The following is a 19585-nucleotide window of genomic DNA, read 5'->3' as shown; positions in this document are numbered from 1 at the left end:
TGGCTGCAGCCAGCACTGCACATTACAGTAAGGGGCGCAGCCTCTGCTGGGCAGTCTGTATCACCAGTACTCCCTGTCATTCATGCGCAGCCCCTGCACTCGCACGTCACAGGAGGGAAGCCCCACACACTGGAGCTGGCTGCCTTCTTTGCCCCTCTGGGGAAGGTGCCTGGGGCTTCTCCCCCTTCAGGGTAGTCCCAGCGGGGAAGGCAGCTGTCTCCAGTGCGCAGGGCTTCCCTTCTGTGCCTGGCAAGTGCAGGGGCTATGCATGAGTAGCAGGGAGCACCAGTGATACAGACAGTGGAGTGGAGGCTGCGTTCCTCACTACCATGTGCAATGTTGGCAGGAGCTGCGCCCCGCCAGGCACTTGTGCCCCAAGTGCCCCACCTGCTGCTGCACCATGGGAGAGTGCAAAGGGGTCCCCACACCCCCCAAACACTATACACCCATACTCTGCCCTCACAACCCCCCACATATACAAAACCACCAACATACCCTATGCCCTCCACACACACAGCCACACCCCCTCATGAACCGCTCACACCCTACTTCAAGTACACACACACCCACCCACATGCCACCATACACATGCACACCACACCACACATCCCCACCAAACACCCCCAACCCCACCAAACACACAGACCCACACCCACAATACACAAGACTAAGAATTTATTTTTGAGTTACTATGCAATCACTTCCATATACACTACATAAACGTAAATCATGACAAAAGTATTTTTCATAATAAAATTCAAATATCTTATAGTAGGTGTTTGACTTTTATTTTATGATGGGGGGGGTTAAGACTGCAACCCCTCTCCCCCAAAGGAGTATTTCTGGGGGGCAAGGGAAGGGACTTCTGGTGGCAAAGGTCAGGGGTTAGAGCTGGAAATTCCAGTCCCAAGATTGCAACAAGGGGGCCGGGCAACTGTCAGAAGTCGGGACTTCTACCCATGCGGCCCTCGACACCTCACCAAAACTTAAGCAGCCCTCTACCCAAAATAATTATCCACCCCAGCTTAATCTGTGGCATGCCTGCCAGAAAGTTTGGCCCCTGCTAAACTAGAGAACCTGCATTTCATATTAATATTGGTGTACTAAATTCCATCATCCTCATTACAGCAGGTTTCTGATGTACAACATTCACTTCTTGCCAACTACATGACTACTTTAATATTCTGCACTGGCAACACAAAGCAGTTTTGTTCTTTTTCAAGTTTTATTACTTTATATCAAAGCATAAAATGGTTTCTTTATACAAGAGCCACTAGACAGGGCAGATTAGCAATAGTTTCTTAGAGCCCTGAATTACAGATATAGCCAAAGGCCAAGAACAAAAAATAGCTGGATGATCTTTGCTAAACCTCTGGATTACTTCCTTTTCTTTTTTTTTTTTTTTTTGGGGGGGGGTTCAATTAATAGGGTTCATCATTTTAAGATACACACACACATACACACACACTTAGGGGAAAAAAGCTTTGTTTCAGTAAAGAAAAAAAAAAAAATCAGATTCTGTTTCTAATGTATGGTACTCATGCTTGTGCCAGGATATTATTACTATTCTACTCCCTCCTAGTTTTTGGACAGGGTTTGTTGAAGAACAGAGGTAGTATTCCTGCTTTTACATTTGACGAAGAGGTAAAATAGAGGTTAGCCAAGCAACACTCCCAGTAGGGCTCCCTGCCAAAGAATAAGCACCACTTCTGCTGCTGGGGGAGGGATTCCGCTAGGGAAAAAATTGAGAGAGAGAGAGAGAGAGAGAGAGAGAGAGAGCGCGCGCGCAACAGGTAAGCATGCTAATAGCTGCAATCAGAATCTATATCTTCTACTTTTGTTCTCAAAAAAACTCTGATGCATCACACATGTAGCTGCATATACATGTGTCATCAGCACCAAAGTTTAAAAAAAATTACATTATTTATTTTAGCAGGTGGCTATTTAATACCTACAAAGATGATTCTGAAAACTGAAGGAGAAAAAACTTACATTTAAGGCTGGTGAAGATATATACACTAGTAATGATTTAGATAGGCAGCATATGGACAAATGATGTGAAATTATAAGTAATGCAAGAGATCTGGCTTTGCTTAACAGACAATAGGTGATTCTTAATACATAAGAATCTATGAAAAAAACTTAAGCAAAACGTGAATGCTAATTTAGCATTAGACAGATTTTGTCCTTTCACATTCAGTGACAAAAAAGCAAACCATAACCAAAGTTAGCCTACCTTGAGGAAAGGTATAGAGTTTAAAAAGAAATATCACTGTCTCAAGCTACAAGGTAACTAGACAAGGAAAGCCAGGATCAGTTTTCATATCACCCAGCAAATGCCTCACTTACAATGAAACCATGCAAAAAAAAAAAATAATAATAATAATAAGAATAATCAAGAGACTACCAAGGCAGATTTCCAAATATTTCACATTCAGATCTTTAGACCACTGGAGAAACTGGAGATACAAATTATAGCCTGCACTAGTCATAACAGAAGCATGATACATTTTATGCATCAAAAAAGAAGTTTCTTTCTAGATGCTCTTGGTCCTGTGATGAACACATTTCAGCTTTTAGCTATTGAGTTTAAAAACTGGACATCTGTTTTACTTAAAAGAACAAGAGTTCAATGAGATGCATATCAAGAGTCTTATCTGATTCATCTGGGCCTATTGAGCAACAAATGCTTTAAGAATGAAAGTTCTACGGAAGTCTAGGAAATTGATTGCTCTATGTGCTTAAAATCACACCACCTGCATAACTTTAACTGCAGGCAAGATTTCCTAATGTGACCAGGAAAGATGGCTGAGTCAGCTGTTGAGAGAACTGCTGCTTGCCAGAACTCTTAATGCACTTGTTTTCTGCTACTAAAGAAACATGGCTATAGAGCAAGAGATACAGCACTGCTCTTGGTTTCCTGCTTGAGAAGGTAAACCTATGAGACTGAGCAGCAAATCCCTCAAGAGTAGCGAGATGGTCTCCCTAGGTCAAGGACAGCAGGTCAAGGGAAGCGATTCTTCCCCTCTATTTCAGCACTAGTGAGGCCACATCTGGAGTACTGTGCCCTGTTTTGGGCCCCACACTACAGAAAGGATGTAGACAAATTGGAGGGAGTCTAGCAGAGGGCAACAAAAATGGTACTTATAAGGAAAACTTATAAAGAAAAACTGTGGAAACTGGGCTTATTTAGTCTACAGAAGAGGAAACAGAAGGGATTTAATAGCAGCCTTCAACTACCTGAAGGGGGGTTTGAAAGAGGACGGAGCTAGACTGTTTTCAGTGGTGGCAGATGACAGAACAAAAAGAAATGGTCTCAAGTTGCAGCAAGGGAAGTTTAGGTTTGATTCACAGATGTAGGGTCAGAAGGGACCTTGTAGATCTTCTAGTCTGACCCTCTGCCTTGGGCAGGAGAGAAAACTGTGCTCAAATGACCCCAGCTAGGTAAACGTCAAGCCTCCTCTTAAAGACCCCCAAGGTAGGTACCAGCATCACTTCCCTTGGAACTTGGTTCCAGATCCTAGCCACCCTGACTAGTGAGAAAATGTTTCCTAATATCTAATTTATTCTGTTCCCTTCTTCCTGAAGAATGAACTAATTTGATCCTGACAGTTTCTCCAGGATCTCCAATGTAAAGAGATTCATCCACTTACCCTCAATGGGTTTCAAGTTGTCTACTCGAGTTCTATTTAGAAAGCTTCTGTAGGTGGAAATTTTTACTACCTAAAATATCCTGGGCACCTTTTTAGAGACAGAGGAAAAGTGCCTCTCATCTGAAAAATGTACCTTCATGATGATCCCTCTAGTAGCTGGGGAAAAGCCAGTAATAACATGGTTCATGTCCAAGAAGGATGTGACTCAGAACAACTATGAGACTACATAAAGGAATAAATACTGTTTTTATAACCAACATTTAACATTAATTTGTATTTTTTTAAAAACTGTTCACTTGCAAGAACATCCTCTGATTCCTACTGCTTTGTACAAACTAGAGGATGTTCTGCAATGTGTTCACAGGTCAACATACAAGTACTTAAATTTCTCCACACTGCAGGGTCTCATCTGCTGTGAGGAGACTTGAACCAAGGTTCTCTACCCTTATACAATGCTCTACTTGCTTTAAATGTCTAAGGAGGTTCAGATTCCTGGAGAGAAATCTAAGTGCCATTTTTACAAGCAAAGCAATGAAGATATAACCTAGAGCTAAAAGCTGTTGTACCAACATTTCTCACCTAACAAGGGATGAACACAAATTTAAGTAAGGATGGTAACTTAATGGTATTTTCTGAATTTAGTGGTCAAATCTGACATGTAAGTGTATGTACAAAATCACAGAAAGGGCTGGAAGAGGGTTTAGGAGGTCATTTTGTCCCAATCCCATCTCAAGGTAAAATCTTTCTCATCTAAATCATCCCAGCAAGCTGTTTGTCTAACCTTCTCTTAAACACTTCCAATGGTGGAAGCTCCACAATGTAACAGCCAGAACAAATGAACCAATGCTGAAAATTCAGTTATAGCGCATCACAGGATACACAAGACAAAACTAGATAAAGCATTTCTGTTCAGCCCAACTGCATTAAAAACTTCTCATCCAGGTAAGGATGTGATAGAACATTATGGGGCAGCTTCCCCACCCTCCCCACCAAGAAAGCTTAGCACATAGGAGTAAGGGCCAAGGGTTTGCTACTTGGCATCACTTTATAACTGAAATCAAAATTAACCACCCAACTTGAGCAAAGCTGGACTCATCAGTACATATTATTGCTTGCACATGCTCAACAGCACTTTCAAAAAATATTAAAATTTTGCTACAACTCATACCTTCTGATTCAACACCAACCAGGCACTGGAAGCAAATGAAGTACAAGACAATTAGGTTTAAGACTATTAATACCGTATTATGATTGTATTTGTTTTGTTTTTAAATTGGGTGATCTACTTAAGTCACCACCTTGACCTGTTTTAGAGCCAAGCTTCACCTTCCTCTGAAGACCTTCTAAATTGGCTTCTCATAAGTAACTAAATTAGCTGCAATCATCTCTGAAAATGCAGCAGTTGCTCAATGCTAACATACTTTTGCTTTTAAGTCTGTATGCAAGAGTGCCCTTTTCACAAATTAGAATAGCGTTATTAGGCTGAGAAAAAACCAAAATGTAAATGACCATAAGTCATGGTACGCTTTCACAACAATATGGGAGGAGCATTAAGCATTATTCCTGTGTGGGAAAGATACAGCAGTTAAAAATGTCAAAAGCAGCAGAACTCTGACCCTTCTGATTTCTCATCCTTTGCTTTGACCATGCCACCCATATGACTAGTAAGATGCATGTCCACTGTGGCAAGGAGTTGCAAAATAATGACAATTATAAAACCACTTCTATTTTTTTGTTACATCTTTGACTTGACTGCTCCTGTTCAAACAATGCAGAATAAACACAATTCATTAAGTTTAACAAGATAAACTTTTGGTTAGTACTGTATAAAATAAGTTTTTTTTTTTATATGTACATAAAAGACATACACAAAGCTCAAGTCTTTACCTTGCTCTTTAAGCATTCTTTAGAACAAACCAATGTTTTGGAAAATATTCTATTAAAAAACATCTGTTATTTTGGATGAGATCGCATGTGAACATTTGTCTCAAAGAAGCTCAGGCAGAGATACATCAGGAGAGCCTTCATACATGCACTGGGGTGGCGGTGCTTTAGAGTAGCTCCAAGAGCTGCTCTAATTAAAAACACCCACAGCGTCACAGGTATTCAACATCCCATGCCTCATAATGGCAGTGGGGGCACTTTCAAACTAATTAAACAAGCTTTAGTAAAAGTGCCTCCACTGCCATTTTGAAGTGCAGGGACACTGAATACATGATGTGGAGACTGCTGCAGTGTGCTAATTGAGTCTGCTTGATTAATCAAGTCTGCTCCAACATATACTAATTAGCACACATCAGAGCAGACATCCAACATGCGTATAGGTGCTCCAGGTGCCATATAAGTCTTCATGTATGTATTGCCAGTAACAAGTAACAGAAGACAGCTGGAATTACTGAGCATACCCAGGGATCAAAAGCTTTGGTTTGCAGGAGCATCATGAAGAAATATTCAAGGTACAAACATAGTTTCTAGACATCTGAATAGAGCTTACATATACCAACCCCCCCACCCCAAAAAAGGATCCTTTCAGATACCATGGAGCAGAAACAGTGAATAATTTTGTTTAACCACTTAATGCCTGGAGCTGCCTCATGTACAGAACACCTCATTTTGAAAATTCATGCAAAGAAATACCTCAAAAGGTTAAAGCGTCCGCTCTGCAGGAGTGATGTTGCTTTTCTATGTACAGATATATTTTGTCAATTACTAGTAGTGTAATAAAGGTGGCTACATCATTAGGCAGGAGAAGAGAAGGATTTTTTTTCCTTTGGTAGTTATAATGGCATCCCAGTAGCGTTGAGAGTTCTGAAAATTTGCTTTAAATTAACATCACAGTTTGCAATGGGAAAGTGTGGGCAGAGGTTGGGGAAGAGAATGATGGACGCAAACAAGCAATGCTTTCCAGCTCTTCAGTATAATCAAGATCTTACTTCTAGCCCTAAAAAGCAGTAAATCAGCAGCAACAGATTTCATGGTCTAATTCAGTGACATAAGCCTAAGGGCCTAGTGTCTGTTGGATGCAATTCTACATTTTGTTAGAAGGCTTGAAGCCTAATTACGTCTACCATTAGTTTCAAAGATCATCATTTATATAAAATCTGTCAAGAGCACTGGATGTCAGAAGGGAGATGTGATTAGTGCAGGTGGTTAGCCCAAGGGGCATGGAAAGTGGAATGTGTCATCCACCCATATCTTCATGTAGGTATCAGAAATATGAAGTAGTACAAAGAGTGCAGGATATTGATTTGTGGCACCTTCAAGTAACACTCTACCCCCACTGTATAGTCTTTAGAAAAAGTTTAGGGACCTTACAAAAGAAAAAGTTCAAATTATAAACAACTTTGGTTTGGGGCACTTTTGCCAATTTAAGTAACCCAAGGGATTTGCAAAACCATAGAACTCAAACCTTGCTGATCCCAACAAATAAACAGAACAAGCAATTAAAAACACTGTAGTGTGTATCTTGTCAATGGAGTCTTTTAGCCACCAAGTTCTCCTTCACTAGCCTTATGTGTGCACTATCAAGGTGAACTGATATTTTATGTAAATGATACTCTAAAGTAGATTTCTGAAGAGTGAAGCAGTAAAACTTTAAAAGGAAGTTGTAAGGAGCAGTGAGTGCTTAACCCTCAAAGTAGTTCCCTTCATAGTTAATACATGGGTCCCATTATAGAACAGTCCTGTGGAATTTAAGCTCTTTCCTTCCTATAAGGCTTTTAATTCCTTCTAGGATACATAGCGTCTATGTTAGGAGTTTAATGAATCCAGGATTTTTTAAGGGAATGATTGTGCCTAATAAACCTCAAACTAAAGCTGAACTCAAGAACCACATTAAGAAATAACTAACTGGTGTAATATTACACTTTGGCTTCAGTAGTGAGAGACGAGTTCAGAGTTCTTCCTTGAGAGTTAATAAGCAACATGAAATTCAGGTAAAAATGCAGACCCTTTCCCTACATTAACTAGATTGATGATCACAACAGAAATACTATCCAGGACTAGACTCTGGCAAGTAAAAACAAGCACTTTAAAACTATATTTGAAGTGTTGGATGTGTTAACATTATTGGGCACTCATAAAAACCAAAAAACTCAAGAAACTCCACCTGTAACTGCTTCGAGTTTTTAACCAAACTGGAGTAGGAAATGTCACAAAAGGAGCACTTCAGTTTGCGATGCAACTCAAAGGAGTTTACAAAGATGTTACAAATAATTTTTCAACATTCACATGAAGAGTGGAGAAAGAGGCACAACTATCAAGTTATTAAATATTCACTGTGGTGAGTCCTCAGCCATCTCACTGGCCAGGCCTGAGCTCCACAACACCTCTTACCTTGGTGATTCAGGGACATGCGATTAGAAGGTTCTTGGAATCCTGGTTCCACCAAGTCTCGTCGAGCATGAGTTGAAGTCTGATCTACATTGTCCTAAAAATAATTAAAAAAACAAACACACAAAGAGCAGGAAAAAAACATTGGATTAAAACATGTTTTGGATTTGTAAAAAAATCAAACCTACTGCAAAGTCAAGGCAAGTTGTGAAGAACTAGTCACTGTATCTTCAAAAACGTAAGTTAAAACAAAGGCAAAGTAATGTGAACTTGTGAAGTCTGAAGCAGTGATTAAGTAAAACACAGGACATCAAAACCTTACACTCTTGGCTCCACTCTCAGTCAGTTTCCCAATTGAAACTGGGAAATTTGATGCTAATAAGATTTTTCTTCTGGTCAAGCATTCTTCACATGGTATGCTATACAGTTCTCAAGAGATACAGAAAAACAACCTCCTGAAATTCCAGGGATTACGGTTAAAGGATTTATAGCTAATTAGCCAGAACAAAATGAACAGAAAGGAATTCAGTAGACTCGCTAAGGAGTAACATTGGTTTAGTTTAGACATTCACTAGAAATTTGCATGTCAATCAAAACTACTTTTCTCAGGACATCTCACAAGATAAGACCTGAAAAGTTTTAACACTTCCTTTTGTAGGGTTAAAAATATCACAACAGCTTCTTGTAGTTCTTTCCAAAACCCAGATTAGGAGAGAGCAAGATAACATCCTAGAACTGCAAGGTCCTTTTTTAAATGAAAGGTCAGAATTTAAAAGGAAGTATGAATCTGTTCTGACACTTACTGTCCTACGCAAGCTAGAACTTAAGCCCAAACTCTCTTTTCAATCACATCCTAAAACCATGTTGACATGCAATCATACTTACCCTTCTTTCAAGGTATTTTAATCTCATCATTTTGCCCTCATTTTATAGCTAGCCAAATAGCTACACAGGCAAGAATGGATTTTATAGGCCATCTACCTCAGTCCCCTGCTATTTCAAGCTATAGTGTATAAAACATATATAGGCACCAGTGTTTGAAAAAAAGTGGCATAGTTCTCCCTGCTTTTCTTGTATGGCAGGTGGAATCAAACTGCTACAAGTCAACTAAATCAAAGCATTTAGGGCACTTTTCCATGCGCTCGGATGCGTTCTAATCAGCATCTCATGTAATCAGCATCTCATGTATTCAGTGTCCCGTGTTTCAAAATGGCAGTGGGGGCACTTTAACTGAAGCTTGTTGAAAGCACTCGCTGCCAGGTACGCCAAAAACACCCCTGATGCCGTTTTGAAATGCAGGACGCTGACTACATGAGACACTGCAGGCATTTTAATTAGAGCAGCTACTGAGAGTCACTCTAATTAAAACGCCCTCCACCTCCCCACCTGGGATCGTATATAAGCACCCTTAGACTGTAATGGTTACACAGAGAAAGTAGATCGAACTCTACTGGAAGCTGATCTTTTAGGAGACTAAGAGATGTGTTAGATGAAATGGCAATTCCCTGTTAAGCTTAGCACAATATCTTTGTGAGGCCTCTGAAGATAGGAGCAGATCTAAGAAGCAAGAAATTGTTGAAAGACTCTGTGCTAGGAACATGAACCCAAGGTTAACTGCAGATCCCCTACTCCTCACAGAGGATACGGCAAGGATTAAAGAGCTAAACGACACAGAATAAGACAAAATACTCCTCTTCAGTATGGAACTTGAAAATCTATGGCATTCCACCCCTTCAGTCTTATATATTTAGTTTTCATTTGGCAGCTAGAAATGTGACAGGATTATAAAGATTAAGAGTCCTTCATCATCATAAGGGTGCTAGTTTCAATTCTCATGCCACAAAGTCAAGTTCAGAGAGTTTGAGTCAGTTGAGCATGCTTAACCTGCCATGGCAAATCCACCTCAGTAATGAAAGTGAGTTATACTAGAAGCTGTTTTATCTTGCTACCAGGCATTGGTGTTCTCATTGTCCCAAATCTCTGCCTCTTCAGTTCCCTCCCGCAACCCCTCTACATACACTTTAAACCATCTACAACAAGTATAATAATGCTGTGTTTGCAAGAACACAGTACCTATGAGAGCCTTTTGCCTTTGCATTCCCTCTACATCACTAAGTGGACCTTACTTCAAGTTGTCGTACAGTGGGCACAGTGAGTCTACACATTACTGTATGGTGACATTGCTATGGTGCTGTACTCTGGTACTTCCTTTTGGAAGTACTAAAGCACGGCGCAGTATGGGCGGTTGCTGTGCCGTGCACACTTAGATTTTGCTGCTGTGGTACTGTAGTGGCACACTATTCCTGGGAACATGTCGCTATGGCAACATTGCTGGCAATCATGTGTAGACATATGTGACCGCTACGTTGCTGTAGGGCGATGTGTAAACACGCTCAGCGTTGGCTACAGACGTGTAACTTAGTATTTAAACAAGTTTGTTTTATTTTGAGCTAACTAATGTAACAGTTACATCTCAGGAACAATGTGACAGTTCTCCAGGCAGGTGCTCAAACCACAAAGCTAGCTCATGGATTCTAAGGTCCAGTTACACATTTTTTCAGTGTCTTTAGAAGTAGAGGTTTCAATTATCAAGTGTAGAGCAATTCTAAACTTCCATATCAAAACCACCTTCCTGTCTCTTCCACAGGTTTGTTTCCTCCCCACACCCCCTCATGTTTTTCTCACAGGAGGCATGCCACAGAGATCTCCTTAGGGTATTAAAAACCACTGCAACACAGTCACTCCAGTAAAGTCATAGACTTGCATAAATTAAACCACACCTGCAATGCAGGCAGCAAAGAAAAGGTAACTAACATGTAGTTTTTAAAAGCTCATGATAGTTTCACATGACCCTCCAGGATCTATTTATGTAAGCTGTTCAAAGACAAATAATGGCAGGTTGCCAAACTGCGGCAGAACTCTCACTGGACACTGGAGCAAGGTTAAAAGTTATATAATTGTTCCAAGTCAGACTGTCACTGTACAGCCAAATAAATCTACCTATTCTGTTCAATCTACATATATTAGAGAGGTAAACACCTGCTTTTTCTAATCATTCCCTCCCCCAGCTCAATCCAGGCTTCCAATAAGTCACTTTTCCTACATATTTTTATTCCTCCGCCATATCCCTTCTTCCAGTAAGCACTTTCAGCCTGAAATTAAAGTATACTGTGACTTGACTTATTGTGACATCAACCCACAATAGTATTTTTAGAAGCTAGCCTAAGCATTAACCCTTACAAACTTGTTTCTACGTATTGTTTTGTCCGTCAAGTAGCATCTGCATTCATCAAGCGATAAGCGGCAGGACTGGAAGCATCTTAAGCAACATCTATTTAGAGGTTCCGATGGTAGCTGGAATTTTGTGAAGCTGGACAAAATGGGTTGTCACAAGTTTGATTTCAGTATCAATTTGCAAACTTAAATACTGCATGACATAATGCAATGCCTGTATCCAGCTTGAAGAGACACAGAATTCATAAACAGCCAAAACAATCTGAGATGATGCTACAATCTGTAATTAATAATTATGAAGCACTGTGTGTTACTGTAATTGTTATCCAAATTTAAACTGCTAGATTTGCAATTTGGACCAGCACAGCAGCCAGGTCAGTTATCAAAACAAATAATTAAGTCTGCCATTTCAATCAGAAAGATATAGAGGATAAGTCAACTACACTCCTCCCTAGCTCTGCTGCCTACATAAGTTGCATCTTTTATTGCGTTCTGCAGCTTTGAATGTTAATGTCAAAAACAATGTGCCTCTTAACTCATGGAATAAGAGTAATGAAAATGAAAGGAGAAAAACAGGCTAGCTTTTTACCCAGTAGTAATTTGTGGGTATACTTAAAAGAGCCAGTAGATTAGAAAAAGGAAATTTAGTCCATTGCCAGGTAGAGACATTGTTCCTCCTCACACTGCTGTGTCCTTTTCCTAAAGAATTTCTAGAACTAGATTCAGAAAATATGGATAGGCAGGGAAGAACAACACTGATATCACCCCCACACTCACCTGTCTTTACAGAGGAAGCAAAGAAAAAAAACCCTCAATTACAGCTGAGTTCTGGGGGGCTGCACATAGTGGAACAGAGATATCCTGGCCTGCTGGCATGCACCTTTGCACCAGACTGGGCTGGCTCCAAGCTGCCATGTGGGGTGCCATCAGGCTGGGTTAGGCAAGCTCCTTGCCTCCACGTGAGCCTTCCAGCACTCCCTCAAGGAGCTGCACTGGGAGGCATGGAACCAGCCCAGCCTGGTGGTGCACACTCTTGGCTGCAGTCAGGGCCGTCCCTGGGGGGTGGGGAAGGCGAATTGGGGCAAGCACCCCAGGTCCCGCATTTTGGGGGGCCCTGCAGACAGTGGCTTACAGGCCCCACCACCACCACCGCCTTCTGTGGGCAGTCACCACCCCCCCACACACACTTCCTGCCGCCAGCTTCTGTGGGTGGTTGCCACTTTCACCCCCCGGCCCCACACACCCTTAGGGACAGTTCTGGCTGCAGTGCCGGGAGCCCCATGTGGTGGGCCAGGCCAGGCTAGGCTGGCTCCATGCCACCACATGCAGCCCCTGGGACTCAGCTGTAGCCACGGGCCTCTGGGGACTGTTCCTGCTGCAGGCCATAAGAGCCCCGAGGGCCCGCCGTCTGCTGCTGCTGCTGCCATCATGGGGGGGGGGGGAAGAGGGGGCATGTGGTGGGGGTCCAAGCCCCCCTCCACACATATCCACACAAACCCCACCTCCCCACAAACCAGCACCCCCCCCAGATTCCCCACAAACCCCAAACCCACATACCCCTGCATCCCTTCACAAAACCCCACACACACTCCCACCCCTCCACACACACCAAACAACCCCCACCCCCCAAGAAACCCCACATCCAATATACAAAAGTAAGGTTATTTTGAGCTAATATGCAAATCGCCTTATATACATTATGCAAACACACATAAACCAGGACAAAAATATTTTTTTAAATAAAATTAAAATATGTTATAGTAGATGTTTGATTTTTTGTATACATTTTATTTTCTGGTTCCAAGATGGCAACACCCCCCCCCCCCCCGGAGTACTTCCGAGGACAAGGAGAGGGATTTCTGGAGAGGGCGGCAAAGGTCAGAGATCGGGGGTGGGACTTCCAGTCCCAAGATGGTGATTGGGGCAGGACACCTGTCAAAGGGCAGGGCTACCCTTGCAGCCCGCAACAGCTCACCAAAAGTCATTAGGCGGCCATCCAGCCAAAATAATTGCCCACCACTGGTCTAAACCGAACAGTGGTTTTCCAGGCCTCCGGATGAGAGACAGCAATGTCTTCACTCTCTAGAGGGAAAAAATTATTAGGACAGGATGGATTTCTTGGAAGCTCCTAGGAACATGTCAAATTTGACAAGTCCACACTACCAAGAAGATGACACTCATTTTTAAACTTGATAATTCTAGTACAGGGGTGCTCAACGCCTGGCCCATGGGCCAGATCTGACCTCTAGTGCTAAGTCATCAAGCTTGTGGAGCTCCCTACAGATCCCATGAGCCATAGCTCTGTGCAGAAGAGTCAGCATGCTGAGCAGCACGGATGCACTCCAAGCATTTTGGGGGGGGGGGGGGGGGGGGAGCAGGCAAGAATTGCACAGGGCTCTGGAACCTGATCCCAGTCTGGCAGAGTTTGATCCTGGCATGTAAAGGGATCCAGATGGAGGTGGTAAGTGACCAGTGTGGGATCTGATCCAGCCTGCAGACTGACCCCATGCCATTTTTTGGGCTGCAGGGTCAAAAACTGTGAGCACCATTGCTCTAGTGCATTGAAATTGAACTATCTTAAAACAAAAGGTTTATTTGTGTAAGACACAGCCCAGCTCACTTGTGGCACTCCAACAATACCACAGAGACAAATTATGATCAGTATGGTATGTCTGGTTTGTGCACTGCTCACCACAAACTAAGCAGAGGCTAGATTTTTATGCAATATAAGAGATGATCACAAAGGTGCCTATGTTGGCAGTAAAGCACGCCTATACTTAAAACTTTCTCCTTCCTGGGCAAGTGAACTGATTTCACTGACTTAAATCACATCCAGGTAGACATCTGGACACTGTCAAGTGTGAAAGGTTGCTACTAAAAAGTATCACCGTGTTCCCTGTACTCCTACATAGTATATAAATTATATTAATTTTAGAGACAAACAAAAATGGGCACTTCTTGTGGAGGACACTTTATACCTTTCCGATAATGTCCATATAAAGGAACAAAGCACTATTATTTTTGGACCAGCTATACCTTGTAGCCTGTTCCTGGCACTGCAGGATGCTACAAGTTTCAGATGCCTTCAACAGTGTTTGCATTTCCATGTCTATATTAAAGGAAGGGCATGTCACTGAAGCTAGCGTCTGGTTTACGTTGTATAATGGCAAGACTGAACAAAAGAGACTGACCGTCACCTAGAGAAAAAGAAGGCCCTGATATATTTTATAACATACTGGGGGCCCTTGGCAGACCTTACATTTAACATGCAATTCACATGATAATCATATGGTAGCATGTCATTTCATAAAATAGCAAGCCAGCCACAAAAGTGCCCACATTTAATGGGGCATTCAAATGTTCCACATTCTTGGAATACTGAATGCAGATGGTATAGATTTTTAAACTGAACACGTGGCGGGTAGCTGACAGATGACTGGCCCTAGGGTTTACAGGTATCAGGCTGCCTATGCAGGGCTGCTCCATGCACAGGTTTGAACTTGCCTACCTCTGGGAGCCCATTGACTCTTCCTACCCAGTACCTATCAAACCATCTACCAAGCAGCCCTGTGGCCCATGTGGCTTTGAAAAGGTGTCATGGAAAGTGAAACGTTGGAGACCAGACCCCAGTGCTAGGCCAGCAGTTTGGGATCTAACAAATTTTATCCCCAGTCCCAACAGTAACACGTTCTGCCACGCACATGTGGCAGGGCAGGACACATGTGATGGGATCTGATCCCAACAGTCTCCATTAAATTAACAATTGTCAGTGGCCTAAATTAAGCTGTAGCCACTATCCTGTGCTCCCTCTGGTATTTATGCTGTGTTAGAGCTTCTGTCCAAAGAGCAAAAATATTCCCAAGGGACAGCAATTCTATTCCATCTACACAATCAGATGGGGCAGAGAAGAGGAAAAAACAAAAACAACTTTTCTACTATAGAAAAAGTGTCCTAGAAAGGATTAAATATGGAGTCCCTGGATAGCATTCAGCAACAGCAGTATGCTATCAGTAGAAGTACAACTTTCCTCAGAAGACACCACTCTATACCAGATAAAAGTTTTAGCACTGTGCTTTCAAATACATGCAGTAGGAGTAGAGCTTCAACTCATTTTGGATATCTTTTAAAGTGTAATCTACATTGCTGCATCTGTAAAACTGACCATGATTGTTCCAAAAGGAATTCATTTTCAGATAAACTTAAGATTTTTCTACAAAACAAGCTGCATACAAAAGATTCAACATGCCTTGAAGAGCTACAAAAAATGATTTTAAAGAACAAATTCATAAGGGCACTCTGTGCTTTTTGAATCACTGCTGTGTGTTACAGGAGAAGAGATTAAGTACATCACAGCTGCCATATTTTAAAGTCAGCCCACAAGAAGAGAATACAACTGACAAGCTTAGACGTTTAAAAGCCTTGCCCTATTTTTAATGAACCTAATGTCACAGGGGCTGTTTGAGAGCCTGTTCGTATTTTGAAATTTTATTCTGATTTTAAAATAATTGAGCAGGCAAGATACTCAGGAAAGACAAGTGCTTCTTAGAACTAGCTTTTGCTTGGATGCATTTATAAAAATAAAGTACTTATTTTCTGATACAAACTATTTTAATTTTAAAAACACACCACAAACTAGGTTTGACTACATTTCTCAAAGACGACAGCCAATTCAATTAAAGCTTTACTAGGAAATACCATGGGTCTGGTACATTTTGACCAGTAAATAGGAAAATATGTGCTTACATGAAAGTCTTCTTCGTTCTTAGGAATTGCCATAGGCCTTAACTATGATTTTTCAGCCTCTACTTAATGGCAAGTCCGACTCTCTCAAACAACTAGACAGAGGAATAGGCAACTCTGCCAACAGACTGGTGCTGCTGAGTTTCCAAAGCCCTAAACTACTGCCTAATCCCAGCTATTAGTTTTCAGTTAAAACTGGCCCTGCAATAAAGCCACTTGAAAAGAGACTAATTTCTGACAAAGAGAATAAAACTTGACAGCAGCAATTAAACAGAGAGAAAGAAAGTCTGAACTTTGCCATAACAATAAAGGAAAATATCAGGTAAGCCAAGGTAAGTTTTCATATCCTTCTGCTGAAAGAGGTCTAGAGAAGGATATTATTAGTAGTGTTCCATTAACATTGTTAGCAGTCAGAAACAAATTATCTGATATTTGATAGAACATTATTTTCAGATTCTTTAAACAGAGTACACTAATGCAGCATCGCCAACAGCAGTACCTGTATGCCAAATACTACCTAAGATTTCATAGGCATTAGGGCTGGAAGGGACCTTGGAAGATCATCGAGTCCAGGCCCCGGACCGAGGGGCAGGAAGTCAGCTGGGGTCACAGGATCCCAGCAAGATAAACATCCAAACTTCTCTTGAAGGTGTTCAAAGTAGGTGCTTGAACCACCTCCAGTGGCAAGCTGTTCCAGATCTTGGGGGCTCAGACAGTAAAGAAATTCTTCCTTATGTCCAGCCTGAAACGGTCTTGAAGGAGTTTATAACCGTTCGACCTTGTCATCCCTAGGGGTGCTCAGGTGAACAAAAGTTCCCCCAGACCCTGGTGAATACCCCTTATAAAACTTACAGGTGGGCATCAGATCATCCCTGAGCCCATGCTTTTCCAGGCTGAAGATAAATACCAATGTAATTTTCTGGATGCAAGCAGGTGTTGTTACTGTTTCTCCAAGTTTCTCAAAGAATAGCTTAAAGAGGGCTGGCTGGTCCTTGGCTTTTAAAGCTTCACTGATATGCAAAATACACAGTTGTTTTTAATACACCTGGCATGCTAGGTGGATCAGCCTTTCTGGAGCATTTGCCAAACCAGGTCAGACTGAAGGTCCATCAAACCCAGTATTCTGTCTCCAATATAAGCAAGCAACAGAAGCTTTACAAGAAACATTTTAAAAACAGGTAGCATGATCCATTCTAGCCAGCACTGGTAGGTTACATCCTAAACATTGTGTATAACAGCCTCTGACAGACCTATCCTTCATAAAATAGGTCTAATCTCTGTTTAAATCTGTTTATACTATTGGCCTCCCCAACATTCCATGGCAGGAACTTTCACATATTAATTATGCGAGTTAGAACTTTTGAAGAAGCTTCCCCAGTATTGATAGGACCATGGTTTGCTGACTGCTGATTGCATCACACGTGCCACAGTAGAACAGACTCTAATCCATCCAGGAGTCTCTTCTACCATGGCACATGTGATGCAATCAGCAAGCAAGCTGGCCAAACACCCACAGGCAAGTCTGGACTGGGGAAGCTTCTTCAAAAGCTCCAACTTGAATTAAAATCAAACCAATATGTATGCAAGAACATTCCACCCCCTGCCTCCTCTTACAACATGTGGTGCAAGTTTGAGACCAGGGAAAACCAATCCAAGCCATTTTTACTACACTCCCTTCCTCACACCTGCACATTAGTTACCATATTTATTTGAATCCAAGATTAGGTGCCCACCCCCCCACCCCTCTGCATTTAGCATGCGGGGGGGGGGGGGGGCGGAGTCTTATCTTCAATTTGAGTAGGGGTTCAGCAGACAATTGCCGAGGCTCAGTCTCCAGCTCAGCTTGCCCCTTCCCTGGTGCCTATCCCTGTTGCCACTTCTTCCACCTCACCGCCACTCCCTATACCCCACTTGCACTCTCTGTACTCCCTCAGTCTTGTGCCCACTCCTCCACTGCACGAGCCACCCTGGAACAGCCGAACAGCAGTAGCAACAACAACTCCAGCCTACAGCAGTGCAGAGGAGCACTGTAAACACTACACAGCAGCAGGGAAGCTGGTATGGTTCCAGGTTTGGCTCTGGTCCTAACCCAGACACAAGGTTCAAATGTTACCTTGGATCTGTGTAAATACAGTAGATCTTTTGTGATAGTACTCATCAATCCCACTCCTACTACAGTTCTGTAGCAAATCAGGCTTTAAGAAAACTCTGGTGGATGGGTTTAAAGAGCACTGTTGCAGGAAACATGAAGTACTGCACTGTGCCTTCTGCAGTCTGTTCCTGAGAGTATGACACTTCAGAATGGTGAAAGCATTTTTCTAAAGTTAACTTGATATGCCTGTCCTAGGGTAGAGGTGTAAAGATGTTTTGTTCATTACAGTAGCTTTGAGCTTTATTCTGGGTGAGAATAGGTTGGCTGACCGCTAAGCCAATGTTTCTCAAAGTTTAAAGATCATAACAGATTACAAAGAACTTCTTTCCTGGGCTTGTGCTTGACTTATGAGTTTGAAGAATGATAAATAAGGCTGCCTCTTTGGAGGGCTGGTAAAATATGCCTCACGGCAAGGTCAGGTCAGTTAACAGAGTAACTCCCAGATCCCCAGAAAATGATCTCTCAGGGTATAAATAGACATTGCCAAAAGAAATGGATTAGCTGTTCTGGGATGTGTCCTGGCACAGCTGGTCTATTTCACTGGGTAAAACACCTTGCCTAATGTCCTGCACATTGATCCTCTGGGACAATGGATGACACATTCTACCCCTCCTCCCCCGCCCACAGAGAGAGATGCCCCAGGGAATCTCCAGGGTGTGCATCTCTACATGGGGAAAGCCAACTCTAGTTTAGGCCTGGAACTGCCAATCAGCTGAGTGGTGGTCACAGCCCTAGGACTGCACAAGGAGTTTTGACATGCACCTGGGGAATCCCAGATGAAGGAACCCAGGAGGAGCAGCAAAGCTTTGATCCTCAGGAACCTCAGTGTGAGAAGCAGGTGGGGAGCAGCAGAAGGATGCTCCTTCCCACCTCTCCTGATTTGCAGCACAGGTGGGAACAGCTGCCCCCAGAGCTTTCTCCTGATCAGTTACCCCAGTCTTGAGCAGGTACAGAAGAAGTCATTCCCCCCTACTCCTCCTGATCCAGGAGAAGATAAACTGGGAGAAAGTGGGCAGACAGGAGGAACGCTCTCCTAGGGCTAAGTACAGACAGACAAAAAGCTGGAGGCAGAATGAATTCAGTCTTTGAAGGTTAGTCTAGGTTGCAAAGACTGAACCAATAAGCAAATGAGCAGACATTCACTTTCGATTCAGGAAATGCCTGCAGTGGCTCAAGCCAGTGGGCACTAAAGCACAGCTCTCTGGCACACAGCCAGCATGGGTTGTGTGTTCCCTTTCTCTTCCTGCTGCACCCAGGATCTCTGGGATTTGTAATCCACAATCACAACGGTAGGACTCTGCAGGGATGCTCATCACTTCTATTTGCCCTCTATTTGCTTCCAGGTGCCTCTGGGATTTGTAGTCCAAAGTCACAATTAGCAATAAGTAAGTAGGGCAGGGCAGCTCCATACTAAGAGGAAGGGCAGTTTCACCCCATCCCTGGTCCCAGAGGGGGTTTACCTGGGGGGGTGGGA

General features: G+C 42.5%; 1 protein-coding gene across 3 annotated transcripts in view; it reads right to left on the bottom strand.

Annotated features, from left to right (window-relative positions):
- The window catches only part of GRB10 (growth factor receptor bound protein 10), a 201913-nt gene that overhangs the window by 127872 nt on the left and 54456 nt on the right, over positions 1–19585 (bottom strand). For 2 of the 3 annotated variants that reach the window (XM_019483873.2, XM_006270561.4), the window contains one exon: positions 7989–8082. The exons of the other annotated variant lie outside the window; for it this stretch is intronic. In XM_019483873.2, coding sequence (XP_019339418.1) covers positions 7989–8082 — 94 coding nt within the window. The remainder of the gene's footprint in view (positions 1–7988; positions 8083–19585) is intronic. 3 annotated transcript variants of the gene reach the window in all.

Source organism: Alligator mississippiensis, chromosome 5 (assembly GCF_030867095.1).
Source record: "Alligator mississippiensis isolate rAllMis1 chromosome 5, rAllMis1, whole genome shotgun sequence".
Taxonomy (NCBI): Eukaryota; Metazoa; Chordata; order Crocodylia; family Alligatoridae; genus Alligator; species Alligator mississippiensis.
The sequence above is the reverse complement of the archived record's forward strand: the minus strand, read 5'-3'. Positions and strand labels throughout refer to the sequence as shown.